Genomic DNA, 16,028 nt, shown 5'->3' on the forward strand with positions numbered 1-16,028 from the left:
TGGTTCCAGTGGTTGCCCTGGAGCTCTCAAACGGAAGGTCCTCCTGGTACTGAATGTGTCGAGTCTAGTGACTCTGGTCACATTTTCCTTTCCAAAACGTCAGTTTCCTTCAATCCAATTATGTCTCCTGAAAACCCTCAGTGGGAAAAATTTCTAACCTCACTGAAAACTCATTTTTGTTAGCTTCTTTAATGCTGCTATTTATCAGTGAAAGGCATAGCTAATCTCTTATTCCAAGTTGAGATATTCATTTCTACATTGCCCTGAAAATTCCGTGGTGTATGCTTTACTGCTAACAAAATCTGGAAGTTCGGGAAGTGTGTTGAGAAATGCACTGTTCAGGCATCAGAGATCTTGAAAAAGCAATCAGAACTTTCTTGTGGAGAAAGGGTAAAACTATATAAAACTCCACTAGTCAAAAATTTGAGAATTGTAAACACAATAATAATTTTTTGTTTGTTTTTCTTCTTTACTATGATTTAATTATGTTTAGGAGCCAAAATTTATTTCCTCTTGGAAATGCAAGTCTGATTTTAATGTGCAATATAGGAGAAATGCCTGCTTGATAAGAAAGACAGTGAACAACTTGCAGTAAATGTAGATGATGGAGTCAGAAGTGGAAGCTAGAATTACTTAAACTTCCTATCAGTTTCCTATCCATGCAACACAAACGACATCAGGTTTTCCACAATAAAGGCAAAAAATTTGTGCTTAGTCCATATATTTTAGTATATAAGTTAAACTCAAATTGCCTTGGCAGGTTAAAAAATTTAATATTCCATGAATTGAAAACATTTGAATTATTTACGAATTGTATATAGGGCCAATTAAAAAAAAATAAAAGAGGTTACTAAAGATGCTAACATTTTAATAAAAGGGTCTGGTATGAATTTCCGATTCGCTGATACCAGAATTTAGCAAGCAACACTCCATGCTGAGAGAGCACTACACAGTGTGCATTCTTATGGCTACTGTGCTCCAAATCCAATGATGACTGCCGATTAATTTAAAGAAACTTAAACAGCTTCAGAAATCTCTCCTCTCTGCCAGAGTGCAGGAAGGGCCCACGGGGCCTCCTGATAGGAATGGTGTGCATCCTTGTGAACGGCACCTTCCTACAGCTGTTTGCATTGCTATTCCAATACTGTGATGCTGATTTTCTTTTCATAACCTGCCTATGCTGCATCATTTCTCTACTCCAACGTGTAAAATTAAAATCTGATAAGGGTAATGTTGTACCACAGATTTTCATTAGCTTCAGGGCTGTCTAAGCTCCATTTAATTAAAAAGGTTGAATCCAGCTGACTGATTTAGTATGAAAATTATCTGGTCCCTCTTTCCCCCCACCCCAGACTGTGGAGAAGTGTAGTGCATTTTAGAAGGTGGGAGACACAATACAAATGACCCCCTCATAAGCAAAATTTCAATTTCAGAGAAAACTGCACTGTGTCTAAATATACAGAAATGCATTATCCTCCTTCAGGCCACCCTGACAATACTAGTGAGGCCTCTAATTTCAAGGAGTACAAAGGAATGGTGTTTGGTTTAAGGAATAGGGCAGGAGAAGGAGTTGGAACAAATACCCTACCGGAGAACTTGACTTCATTTGGTTTGGGGCTCAAAGACCCCTTTCTCGTACCAGGTTTTGCCTAACGGTGCCTAGGTAGATGGTATAAACACCCGGCAAATTTCAAGGGATTTGTCAGCTGAAGGTATCTGTGAATTTCAAGGGAGTCAAAATGCAGATACCTTCAGTTGACACTTTTTATTGAATAAATGGAGTTGGATATTCTGATTCTCCCAGACAAGATGTTTGGTCAGACAGGTTGTTCTCTATCCTAAGAAAAAAAACTATACTGGCAAAAGACAAAATATATTGAAAACCAATGCTTCATATAACTGGTTCCCTCTGATTCCTGACAAATAGTTGAAGGTTCTGCTATTAAAATCCACTTTACTTATTTATTTTTAAGTGAGAGCTTTACTATTTGCCTTCATTGGCCTTCATCTAGACTGTAAATTCAAAATGAATACCAGGAAGCCAAATTATTTGCCTTGTCTGCACATTCAATTTGCACCAAATACTTTTTTAAGAAAAAATATCAAATAGCACTAGCCTGAAACTTTTTTCCTCGATGTTAGGGTTTCAAGTAAATTATGTGTGATTGGGAAAAAAGACTTTGGAAGATGAATTAAACAAACATAACCTTGTTTTGAAAAGAAATGATGAGTCTGACCAACATGGTGAAACCCTGTCTCTACTAAAAATACAAAAATTAGCTGGGCATGGTGGCAGGAGCCTGTAATCCCAGCTACTCGGGAGACTGAGGTAGGAGAATAACTTGAACCCAGGAGGCGGAGGTTGGAGTCAGCCAAGATCATGCTACTGCATTCCAGCCTGGAGGACAGAGCGAGACTCCATCTCAAAAAACAAAAAAGCAAACAAAAGAAAAACAAAACACACAGAATTACACCCAGTGTCTTTCTGCTGTCTAACTCTGCTAGAGGGAGCAACACTGTGAGGGCCAGAGAAAGAGCTTGATCCAGGTGGATCATCTCACCATGGTCAGGCCCCTTTAGGGCCAGCCGGGTCTGATGATGGGGAAGGATCTCAAGCTTGACCTGGTCAGTGGTGTTGGCCAGGAACTGGGTTGCTTCTGCAAGTGTACAGTACTCCATGCTGGTTCCGTCGATGGAGAGGATGTGATCTCCCACGTGCAATGCGCCACATCTACGGAAAGGAGAAATACTCAGTAAGAGGCAGTGCCTTCCTCTTTGGAATCTGACTTTCATGTCCTTCATAGTTAAAATTTCACACACTTTTCATTTACTTAAAAAAAAAAAAGAAAAGAAAAGTTTGAATGTTATAGGAAACACCATCTGCCAAATTTTAAGTACCTTGAATATGAATAAGGAAGTAAAACCTTGTGGAAAATACGGAAAAATTCAACGAAATGTTTTCTCTTGTCCTTCTTTTAAAAAAATCTTATTTTGGAGTGCTTGTGTGGAAAGTTGAGAGAAAGCGAGCAAGAGGAAAGGGAAAAACAGGAAAATGTTTCCTCTGGACTTTTGTCTGTGTTTTTTTTGCTCCAGGCTTTTCTATCTATAAACATGAGTGGGTAAATCTTCGGAATCTCAAACATGACTCTCAGAATTGGAATAGGTTCTATTTTACATGTAAAGAAGAATAACGGGGAGATTTCAGTAACACTTCCTTGGAATCCTCACACAAGCTCCAAGATCATCAGTTCTTTATTATTATGTTATTCTGGAATTGAACATGTATTAGTACAAAAGCTCTTGATAATGGTAGTAATTATGCAGGAGTCAAGTGAGTAATAAAACCAGGCCTGCATGGTGAGTCAAGGCGAAAGATGGGGGCAGGGAAGGGGCTAGCTGCTACATCTTGCTGAACTCAAGAGCTGGCTACTGGATGAGTTAAGAAAAGCTAGCACAGCCGTCAGCATCCCCGCATACCAGTCAAGTGAACAGCTCCTTAAACTGGTTACCCCCTGTGGAATGGGAAAAAACAGAGGGAGAAAATTAAAGCATCCTGTGCCGTTGAACTGGAGAACGCCTCTGGATCAATGACTGTCACTGATGGGGACTGAATGTCGGGTAAGACCACAGTGGAGCTGTAGACCATGGCTGGAGGTTTTCCAGGCAGGTTGAGGGGCACGTGGAGAAGAGGGCTGGAAACATACAGGGGAGACTGATCATTAAGGTGCAGTATATCTATAAATTCCCAGTGTGAATAGTCTGTTTCTCAAGACAAAAGCATTTCAAGTCATCTCTTCCAACTAAAAACATAATTCCACATTCTTTGCACTTGGAGTGCTTTAGCTATGGGAGATGAGATTTTTCTTACCAGGAGCTGTAAAATAATTAATTAGATGGAAAGGTAGTCCTTTTTTTTCTTCCCCTTTTACCTTACGAGTATAAAATATTAATTAGAACATGAAATATTTTTATTATGGCATTGAAGCGAATGATGTTTTAAGACACTCTCGAAGGTTGTAAAATCCTAAGATTAACATGCTATGAGAGTATAGGACTTTTTTAAAGTATTGTAAAAAATATTTTAAAAAGTATTGTTTTATTTATTTAGGAAACAAAGAAATCAGATTTTATAGTAGCAGGATTTAATTGTCAACAATTCAGGAAAACCCATCACTGCTCTGCATGGGGTTTAAGAAAGGTCTACTCAGTTACCCTACATTAAGAAGAGGCTAGGGCCCTAGAACACAGTAAGAAAACTTTCTTAGGTGCTTGATTTTTTTTTTTCTATTGCTAAAGGCCACACCAAACATCTGGATGAGGTGAAGTGACATCATGGGGTGGCTGACACATAGGTGAATTTTTAAGCCCTACAACAGTAACTTGCTTCTGTGTGTGAAACCTGTATAAACTGGCAAGAGAACTGTGTGTGTGTGTGTATGTGTATATGCATGTGTATATGTGTATTACAAGTGTGTGTACATATGTGTGTATATATATTTAAAATTGCACACATGCAATTTTGAAAAGGGGCAATTTCTTTTTTTCTTTTGAGATGGAGTTTCGCTCTTGTTGCCAGGCTGGAGTGCAATGGTTCAGCTCACTGCAACCTCTGCCTCGCGAGTTTAAGTGATTCTCATGCCTCAGCCTCCCGAGTAGCTGGGATTACAGGCACCTGGCACCATGACTGGCTAATTTCTGGTATTTTTAGTAGTGATGGGGTTTCACCATGTTGGCCATGCTGGTCTTGAACTCCTGACCTCAGGTGATCCACCCGCCTCAGCCTCCCAAAGTGTTGGGATTATAGGCGTGAGCCACTGCGCCTGGCAGAAAAGTAGGCACTTTCTACAATACTTACCTGTCTGCAATACTTGCAGATTTGATTTTGTCTATGACAATGACTTGTTTGTTACAGCACATCGAGGTAGTTAGGGCAACCCCAAGGCTGGCACCAGGAGTTTTGGCAACTTCGACTAGTAGTGGCCCGGATGCTGTTGCCACAGAATCTGTCAAAGAACAAATTTCAGAAAACAAAACAAAATAAAACAAACAAGCAAAGAGACAAAAGAAAGCAATGAAGAATATTCAGTTTGGTGTTAGCCTGTTAATTTTATCACTGAAACTTAGATTTCTCGCCATATAATATCCCCACAGTCAATGATAAATTCACAGGGCACCTCTTAACACATCTGTTCCATTCAGCTTGTATTGTATTAATGTATGTGTAATGTTCACCTCTTCAATGAGATTTTAAGCTTCATGTCACTTGGGATAATATCTTATGTATCTTTATCCCCTCCACAGTGCTTGGCACAATGCCTAGCATATACTAAGTCTCTCAGTAAAGGTTTTTTAAATTAATTACTTAATTCAATAAATATCTTAGCACCTACCAGGAATAGACAGATGGACGAATGAATGGATGAAAGGATGGATATAAAAAAGAAAGGAAGGAAAGAAGAAAGGGAGGGAGGAAGGGAGGGAGAAAGGAAAGAAGGATAGGTGCGTGGATAAATAAAAGAATGACAAGAGGGATGGAAGGATGAATGGATGGGTAGATAGATGATCAGAAGAATGGATGGATGGATGATGTCTCTAGCCAAGTAGTAGGAATCGTACACCAAGTTGAATTTGTAAAGCTTTTGGGTCTTTCCCTCCTCTGGACCTCACTTAGGATCACCTCCCTCTCAAGCATAACTTCATATATGCTTTATTTTTGGCTTGGAACACTCTTTGTTCCTTCAACTCCTTCTAACATTTGTGTACTCAATGCCAACATCAATTCCTTGGGAAGCCTAAGTTGTAATTTGGTAAGATACCTTTCACATGTGCTTCTACAGCCTGCTCTATTCCTGCTGTTGTAGCATACATTTCACTGGTTCATAGTGGCCAGTATGGATGACATGCATGGGTTCCTTGCCAGATTGTAAACATGTTTGAAGGCAGAGACTATGTCTTGTCAATCACAGCATTCTCAGTGCCTAGAATAATGATTAGCACATTGGAGGTATGCCACTAATAGTTGTGGAATGAATGCACGAACAAATGAGAAGCTCATGATATTTCTTAAAGCTCATTAGAGCCACATGACACAAGGGAAAGAGTCTGGGACATAGAATTAAAACATCTGGATTCAATTCTCATTTTCACAATATTTGTGTCACGGTATCTAAGACAAGACTAGTTACTTAAACTTTCCTTTTTTTTGTATTTTGACAAAATTGACAATTAACAATACTAAAACTTTCTAAGCCTGCTTGCTTACCTATAAAATGGCATCTTTTCCACAGTGTTTATTAAAACCAAACCAATGAACAAAACACTTTGTTACACATATAGGATATTTTCATTATTGCTATATTATGACCTCAAGCCTTTGAGTCATGTCATTTTTCAAGACTGCATATTGGTCTGTAATCTTTTTCTAATTTTCTACTGTTCTGATGTTTGACACTCCATTAATACAATTTTGCCTTTCTGCAAGAACATCTTTGTCATCAAGGCCCCACTCAGATATAGTGAAATAGGAAATCTGTATTCCCATTGCTGAAGCTCAGGTAATATGCACTGACTCATGAAGCTGAAAGTTCCATGGGAGAGAGCCATCTTCAGTTTGAGATAAAATACTTATTAAAGTAAACATGACAATATTCAGGCCAACAACATGCATATCCAGTGCTAAGTATTCTTGTATATAGTAACATCATGTTTCCTAACTGACTGCTAAGATTGAAATGTTAGTCCTTAAAAAGGTTAAGAGACCATCAGGGCCTATATCTCTTTCCGTCAATTCCAGAGCAGAGTTTCATTAATAATACCTGCAAGGAGCCAAAGATCTTAATGATTAAGAAGAGTTTTTGGCTCTGGGGTATTACAACTACTCCAGATCCTACAATTGATTTGCCCATAAGCCTAACTATGGTGGATACTCTCGCAGAGAGTATTAATTCCCCTGATCTCCTGACATCAGACTAGGGCCAATGACAATGTCCTGGCTTCTCTCTCTCCTTCTCCCTCATTTGCTGCTTTGTTTCTCTCCAGAGTCTCACCTGGTCATTGTGTGTCCTGCCTTACTCTCGTCTTGGAGTTTTCAGTGAGTAGGCCCCGTGGGTATGTGCAATGGTAGTTTGCACATCATGAGTCTCAGTCAGGACACTCTAGTAAAGAATCCTTGTCAGTCCCTGCAGCCTCTATTTTAGTTGTCCTTCTATCACTAAGGTGGTTAATTTTGCCCACCTCTCAATTTTAACAAAGATCTGGGGATGAGCCCAGTGCACACAATGTGATGCCTCTGGCTTCACCCCCAGCAGTCAGCCATCATCCTTCTGTTCCTTAAGCACGCTGCATAGCAACCTTTTTCTGCTCAGCCAAACCCCACATGAGCTCTGGCCTCCAGGGCCTTTTCTCACATTACCTTTCTAGAACTTTAGAATGACTAATTTTGATTTCTCAAACCCACTTTCCATGGTCTTGTTGGATTTTAATAGGTATATTTTTGGGGTGATAATCACTTATGTTTTTCCTCATGGTTTTGTCATGCCTAAAGATAAATTTATTTTACTTAACAGGTGAAAGTGATAAAGTTTCTAGATTACTTATTACTTAATCTCTTTTAGAAATGACAGAAACTGCTAGGTGTTCCCTTATATCTCATCTTCTCTTGTCAGTAATAGGATTTCTAAGTTTCAGCTGAGCAAATGGCTGCCCAGTTAAGAACCACATTTCCCAGCCTCCCTTGCAGCAAGGTGTAGCCACAGGACCAGGTCCCAGCCAATGGGAAGTGAGATGTGACGTGTTCCAGGATGTGCTCTTAAAAAGAATGGCTGTGCCCCCCTCTCCTCATTTCCCCCTTGCTGGTGGAATGTGGGCTCAGAACTGGTAAGCCATCTTCAACCATGCAGACTAGGGCATCAAGCCATGAGATAGATGAAGCCTAGATTCCTAAAATCTTCAGGGATTTCTCAAGAGATTGAGAAAGAAACTTCTATCATATTTATGTGAGACTTGTGAGTATGGGTCTTTGATAGAATGCCTGAATTGGTATTCCAATAGGCCTTTTCATTTGAGAGGACTGCGCCAATGTATCTGTCTTGAACTGTTTTTATAAGAAGTGGCTATTTAAAGCAGGTATTTGCAGACGTAAATTTTATAAAACTACAACCAACCATTACCCAATACTCACACAAAGTATTCACTTTTCTAAAAAGTACTAAATCATGATTAAACATGAGAGTTTTTGAAGAGGTCATCAGGATATTCCAAAGGTGTTTAAATATAAACCCTTAAGTTAGTTTTTTTTTCTTTTTTTTTTTTTTTTTTTTTTTTGCTGGCCTGTATATTTGTCAAAGTTTTAAAACTTATATTTTGGTGGTTTTAATGTTCCAATGATCATGAAGAATTAACATGAAATTGTTCTGGTAGAAAGAAATGATAGGAGTAGGAGTATTAAGAAGCTTAGGAAAAGGATGCCAGATCCTCTGCCATCATTAATTTAGAGGGCGAGAGAGAGAGCATCCACAGCTTCTACAGTACGCTTCTGTGACTGGAAACTAGAATAAGTCTCTCTTTAAGTACAACTTGCCCCATTAAGGCTTGAAAAAACAACAAGTGCAATATTTCCATTTGGGAAATGCAAATATGCAATTAATGAGTCTCTTTTAAAACTTAAAGTAGAAAGCTTTACAGTTCTGAGGTAAGATTAATTTAAAGTCATGGTTAAGGGAAGAGGCAGTGTGGTGCTACACGGGGCTCAAAGCTGGAGCTGAGGACCATCTAGAGGGTGGTTCTTGCTATATCATCAACTCAGCATGTGGCCTGTGCCATCATCTCCCTTAGACCTCATTTTCTTCACCTGTAAAATGAAGAGATTTGAATAAAATTTCCCTAGTCATGACAATCCGTGAATCTACAGAGAAATAATGATGCCAGTTAAGTAGCTAGCCAGAGAAAGTTAAGGCAGTTTAACCAACTTTATGAAAATATACAGTAGCTAGAATCTAAATCCCAGTATTCTACAAATCAATAGAAGAGATGAGCAGCTAGAAAGAAAAGTGATTCTTGATAACTATGTTTATGAAGGTGGGATGAAAATCCTCAGACCTTTAAATATTTGGATGACAGTAATAATATCCTTTAAAGACTGAGTTTGGAGGGATGGCTTCCACCTTCAAAGAGACATCACATAATATGAAGCTTCCACATTAAGAAGTTTCCAGGGCACAACTACAACTTTCTAGCAAGATCCTATCATAGTAAGGTCCTAATCTAACTAACCAGAAGAAAATGATGAAGAAAAGAGGATGCTTATGTCATGAAAGACAATCAGGGCTTACTGACAACAGTTTACAGAACATGAGCTCAGTCTTGTATTCTCTCACCTCAGTAGCCCACAGTTTCGCTTACCTCAGTCACTCTTAAATCCAGCACACGTCATTCCCCCAAGCTCCTATTTGTCACTTAGAACAATTTTTGGATATCTCCTAGGAACACTGACACATGTCCCAAACTGAAGAGTGAGACCACCCTACTACACTGCTTCTGCAGGTTTCCTTCTCCACTGATGGGTTCACGCTGCACTCTATCACACAAACCAGAAACCCAGGAGCCATCCCTGCCTCCATCTTCTCCCAGATCCTTATAAACTCCTCTTGATTTTACCCCCTAAATAGCTCTCAATTTCATCCCGTCTTTCCATCTCCACGATCACCATTTTAGCCCAACTTACCATCATCTGATTTCCCCACATCCTCTCATGCCCTTTACCTTCCCCAATCCAGAGTGATCCTTTAAATTGAATATCTCATCACGTTAATCCCAAGCTTAAAACCTTTCCATAGCTGTTCTGGTAATGGAGTACAGGTTCTTAACATGGTCTACAAGGACCTGCGTGATCTGGCTTCTGCTTCCTTCACCAGTTTTGTCTTCCACCATTCTGCCCTGCTTCTCTCTGCTCCAGTCCTGAACTCCTATTTTAGTCATTCAAAATGCTGTCAGCCCCTGCTACAGTGCCTTCATTTATGTTGTTCTCTCTACCTGGAATGCCCCACCTCTTCCTGTCCCTTCCTTCACCTACTTTTTTTTTTTTTTTTTTTAACAACTGCTCTGCTCAAATGTCACATCCTCAGGGATTACTGCCCTGACCTGCAAACCATGTCAATCTGCCCATTATACACTTTAATAGAACCCTATGTGAATGCAGTGGACACGAGGAAGAGGACATTGTTTGGCTCTAGGAGAATCTACCAGACCTGCTCATCTACAGAAGACTCTGAGCAAATTATCTTGACTGACAGCTGAACAGAACCATGGGGTAGAGTATGCTGTTTAAGTCAGGGTCCCAGCAAGAAACACATGATACACTCAAATTAGGATAACTTGAGAAGAGTTTAATAAAGGAACAATTTAGAAAGGTGTGAGAAGCTTATAGGGAAACTACAAGGGATGATACAGTACTCCGGGGCAAGAAATAATAGGGACTGTACCCTACTAAGCCTGAAAAGGCAAAGAATAGAATTACTAGTAGAACCAGGATTCAGAAAGGCCTAAGTGATGAGGGCTCCTTGACATGAGCTGGGACCTTCAGTCAAGGGACCAATTTCAGTGAACACACAAGGAAGAAGTTGGGAGAGTAATGCTTTTCATCATTGTCCTCCCTTCCTCTGATCGACTGCCATGATTCCCTATTAGCCAAAATCAACTGGAAGCCAGAGGGCTTGAGAGCCCATAGTGTAGACCATATAGGTCATAGCAGAGCAGCAAGAAGGGTGGCAAGTGGCTCTGGAGGTAAAAAGGAGGATATTCTTATTTGTGTATATCTCTACTCATCTTTACACAAAAATCTGGAGGCTGTTTGCTTGAAACAAAATAAGTAATATAAGGAAACAACCAGGAAGAAAGAGTCTACAAATGCCGTACCACAAGGGTTAATAGAGGTACAGTTTGACTGCATTTGCAAGCATGACACTGAACTATAAGTAAATCCACAGGTACAGAAAGTAGAAGGACAATTAGTAGTTGCCAGGGTTGCTGGGGAGGGAAAAATGACTGCTTAATGGATACAAGGTTTCCTTTTGGGGTAATAAAAATGTGCTGGAGTTAAAGGGAATATTTGCACAACTCTGTGAATGTACTAAATGCCACTGAACTGTATCTTTAAAATGATTAATTGTATGTTCTGTGAATTTTGCTCCAATAAAAAGAATGACTCAATTTCCCAGCAACCTGAATAATAAAGGAAACATAATCAATTATGCAGTTCTCACTATTGGAAAGGAGGAAGTCTACTAGTCCCTATGGTGGAAATAAAGATGATTCTAACAGGGAGCTCTAAAAGATATCTCTCTCGTGGGCTTTTATATATAGACGGTGGTAAATGGTATAATGGATAATGCCCTCAACACATTTTATGATAGGATGCAGAGGTAGTTTCCAAAAGCTGTTCCTTGATCAAGGTTGAGATATAAGATTAAAAAGCAAATCAATGATGGTGTCTCTAGAACGGGATGAGATAATGTATTGGTCAACATGATCTAAAGGTGGATCCCTGGGTAAACAGACTGAATGTCTCTTGGGATCTTGTTAGATGTCAATCTTTTCTCTCACTTAGGTTTTGAAAAGAAGCTAGATATTAGACAATTCAAGGAAGTCCCCTGTGATGAGGCACTCTTATGCTTGCATTTTACATAGGTGACTAGGACCAGATCCATATGCTTTGGACATCAGATGAATCAGCAGCAGCATTAATGTACTATCAGGAGGCTGGGGAAGCCTAATTATATTCTTGCTAGGATAGATGGCTGTCAACCTCATAGTCCCACGGAAGTGGACTAAGTCATCATCCATCCAACAACATGAATTTAAAAACTATATTTACTAACTGCCAACTATATGCCAGGCACATTGAAAGGTAGTGGGGATTCAAAGATGAACATCTGCTATTCCTTCTTTCCTTCTAGTAACCCCTTGGGATCCCATGCCAAGAAGGTGGGGAGTAGTGTTGAACTCCTGGATTCCACTACAGAAATATATTCTGTTGAATCTCATGAAGTTTCTAGTTACTTTTTTTCTTTTTAACCTACTGTTTGCAATTCCTCTCTTCCTGCCCAATGAAATCTTTAATATAGTATGGTCAAAATGCTTATGAAAACATTGCATTATCTGGTGGCTGGCAAGACGGTCAAATAGGAACAGCTCTGGTCTGCAGCTCCCAGCAAGATCGAGGCAGCAGGCAGGTGATTTCTGCATTTCCAACTGAGGTACATGGCTCATCTCATTGGGACTGGTTAGACAGTGGGTACAGCCCATGAAGGGCAAGCTGAAGCAGGGTGGGGCGTTGCCTCACCTGGGAAGCACAAGGGGTTGGGGAACTCCCTCCCCTAGCCAAGGGAAGCCGTGAGGGACTGTGCTGTGAGGAATGGTGCACACTGGCCCAGATACTATGCTTTTCCCATGGTCTTCACAATCTGCAGACAAGGAGATGCTCTCCAGTGCCTAGGCCACCAGGGCCCTGGGTTTCAAACACAAAACTGGGCGGCCACTTGGGCAGACACTGAGCTAGCTGCAGGAGTTTTTTTTTCATACTCCAGTGGCACCTGGAATGCCAGCGAGAGAGAACCATTCACTCCCCTGGAAAGGGGGCTGAAGCCAGGGAGCCAAGTGGTCTAGCTCAGCAGACCCCACTCCCATGAAGCCCAGCAAGCTAACATCCACTGGCTTGAAATTCTCACTGCCAGCATAGCAGTCTGGAGTCGACCTGGGATGCTCGAGCTTGGTGTGGGGAGGGGTGTCCCCCAATACTGGGGCTTGAGTAGGCAGTTTTCCTCTCAAGTGTAAACAAAGCCACTGGGAAGTTCAAACTGGGCGGAGGCCACTGTAGCTTGGCAAAGCCGCTGTGGCCAGACTGCCTCTCTAGATTCTGCCTGTCTGGGCAGGGCATCTCTGAAAGAAAGGCAGCAGCCCCAGTCAGGAGCTTAGAGATAAAACTCCCATCTCCCTAGGACAGAGCACCTGGGGGAAGGGGCAGCTATGGGTGCGGCTTCAGCAGACTTAAATGTTCCTGCCTGCCAGCTCTGAAGAGAGCAGCAGATCTCCCAGCGCAGCGCTTGAGCTCTGCTAAGGGACAGACTGCCTCCTCAAGTGGGTCCCTTGAGGGCACAGTGCCTCCTGACTGGGAGACAACTCCCAGCAGGGGTTGACAGATACCTCTTACAGGAGAGCTCCAGCTGGCATCTGGCAGGTGCCCCTCTGGGACGAAGCTTACAGAGGAAGGAACAGGCAGCAATCTTTGCTGTTCTGCAGCTTCCACTGGTGATATCCAGGCAAACAGGGTCTGGAGTGGACCTCCAGCAAACTCCAGCAGACCTACAGCAGAGGGACCTGGCTGTTAGAAGGAAAACTAACAAACAGAAAGGAATAGCATCAACATCAACAAAAGGATGTCCACAAAGAAACTCCACCCAATGGTCACCAACATCAAAGACCAAAGGTAGATAAATCCATGAAGATGAAGAAAAACCAGCGCAAAAAGGCTAAAAATTCCAAAAACCAGAATGTCTCTTCTCCTCCAAAGGATCACAACTCCTCACCAGCAAGGGAACAAAACTGGACGGAGAATGAGTTTGATGAATTGACAGAAGTAGGCTTCAGAAGATGGGTAATAACAAACCCCTCCGAGCTAAAGGTGTATGTTCTAACCCAATGCAAGGAAGCTAAGAACCTTGAAAAAAAGTTAGACGAATTAATAACTAGAATAACCAGTTTAGAGAAGAACAAAAATGTCCTGATGCAGCTGAAAAACAGCTTGAGAACTTCCTGAAGCATACACAAGTATCAATAGCCGAATTGATCAAGCAGAAGAAAGGATATCAGAGATTGAAGATCAACTTAATGAAATAAAGTGTGAAGACAAGATTAGTGGAAAAATAATAAAAAGGAATGAACAAAGCCTCCAAGAAATATGGGACTGTGTGAAAAGACCAAACCTACATTTGATTGGTGTACCTGATAGTGACAGAGAGAATGGAACTGAGCTGGAAAACACTCTTCAGAATATTATCGAGTAGAACTTCTCCAACCTAGCAAGGCAGGCCAACGTTCAAATTCAGGAAACCCAGAGAGCACCATAAAGATACTCCTCAAGAAGAGCACCCCCAAGTTGCATAATTGTGATTCACCAAGGTTGAAATGAAGGAAAAAATGTTAAGGGCAGCCAGAGAGAAAGGTTGGGTTACCCACAAAGGGAAGCCCATCAGACTAACAGCAGATCTCTTTGCAGAAACCCTACAAGCCAGAAGTGAGTGGGGGCCAATATTCAACATTCTTAAAGAAAAGAATTTTCAACCCAGAATTTCATATCCAGCCAATATAAGCTTCATAAGTGAAAAAGAAATAAAATCCTTTACAGACAAGCAAATGCTGAGAGATTTTTTGTCACCACCAGGCCTGCCAGCTCCTGAAGGAAGCACTAAATATGGAAAGGAAAAACTGGTACAAGTCACTGCAAAAACATACCAAATTGACACTATGAAGAAAACGCACCAACAGACAAAATATCAAGCTAGCATCATAATGACAGGATCAAATTCACACATAACAATATTAACCTTAAATGTAAATGGGCTAATTGCCCCAGTTAAAAGACACAGACTGGCAAATTGGCTAAAGAGCCAAGATCCATAGGTGTGCTGTATTCAGGAGACCCATCTCATGTGCAAAGACACACATAGGCTCAAAATAAAGGGATGGAGGAATATTTACCAAGCAAATGGAAAGCCAAAAAGCAGCGGTTGCAATCCTAGTCTCTGATAAAACAGTCTTTAAACCAACAAAGAACAACAAAAAAAGAAGGGCATTATATAATAGTAAAAAGATCAATGCAACAAGAAGAGCTAACCATCCTAAATATATATGCAACCAATACAGGAGCACCCATATTCATAAAGAAGTTCTTAGAGACCTACAAAGAGACTTAGACTCCCACGCAATAAGAGTGGTAGACTTTAACACCCCACTGTCAATATTAGACAGATCAACGAGACAGAAAATTAACAAGGATATTCAGGACTTGAACTCATCTCTGGACCAAGTGGACCTAATAGACATCTACAGAACTCTCCACCCCAAATCAACAGAATATATATTCTTCTCAGCACCACATCGCACTTATTCTAAAATTGACCACATAATTGGGAGTAAAACACTCCTCAACAAATGCAAAATAATGGAAATCATAACAAACAGTCTCTCAGACAATAGTGCAATCAAATTAGAACTCAGGGTGAAGACACTTACTCAAAACCACACAACTACATGGAAACTAAACAACTTGCTCCTGAATGACTACTGGATAAGTAACAAAATTAAGGCAGAAATAAATAAGTTATTGGAAACCAATGAGAACAAATATACAATGTACCAGAATCTGTGGGACACAGCTAAAGCACTGTATAGAGGGAAATTTATAGCACTAAATGCCCACAGGAGAAAGCAGGCAAGATCTAAAATTGACACCCTAACATAACAATTGAAAGAACTAGAAAAGCAAGAGCAAACAAATTCAAAAGCTAGCAGAAGACAAGAAACAACTAAGACGAGAGCAGAGACACAAAAAAACCCTTCAAAAAATTAATGAATCCAGGAGCTGGTTTTTTGAAAAGATTAACAAAACAGATAGACCACTAGCTAGACTAATAAAGAAGAAAAGAGAGAAGAATCAAATAGACACAATAAAAAATGATAAAGGGGATATCACCACTGATCCCATAGAAATACAAAATACCATCAAAGAATACTATAAATACCTCTACACAAATAAACTAGAAAATCTAGAAGAAATGGATAAATTCCTGGACATATATACCCGCCCAAGACTAAACCAGCAAGAAGCCGAGTCCCTGAATAGACCAATAACAAGTTCTGAAATTGAGGCAATAATTAATAGTCTGCCAACCAAAAAAAAAAAAAAAAAAGCCCAGGACCAAACAGATTCACAGCCGAATTCTATTAGAGGTACAAAGAGGAGCTGGTACCATTCC

The 16,028-nt window shown here is 40.5% G+C and overlaps 1 protein-coding gene across 12 annotated transcripts in view; it reads right to left on the reverse strand.

Moving 5' to 3' along the window:
• The window catches only part of GRIP1 (glutamate receptor interacting protein 1), a 716,930-nt gene that overhangs the window by 110,270 nt on the left and 590,632 nt on the right, over nucleotides 1-16,028 (reverse strand). For all 12 annotated transcript variants that reach the window (XM_055238452.2, XM_055238455.2, XM_055238451.2 and 9 more), the window contains exons 8-9: nucleotides 4,856-5,003; nucleotides 2,562-2,731 (exon numbers count right to left, since the gene is read on the reverse strand). In XM_055238452.2, coding sequence (XP_055094427.1) covers nucleotides 2,562-2,731; nucleotides 4,856-5,003 — 318 coding nt within the window. The remainder of the gene's footprint in view (nucleotides 1-2,561; nucleotides 2,732-4,855; nucleotides 5,004-16,028) is intronic.

This window comes from Symphalangus syndactylus, chromosome 13, assembly GCF_028878055.3.
Source record: "Symphalangus syndactylus isolate Jambi chromosome 13, NHGRI_mSymSyn1-v2.1_pri, whole genome shotgun sequence".
In the NCBI taxonomy this organism is placed as follows: Eukaryota; Metazoa; Chordata; class Mammalia; order Primates; family Hylobatidae; genus Symphalangus; species Symphalangus syndactylus.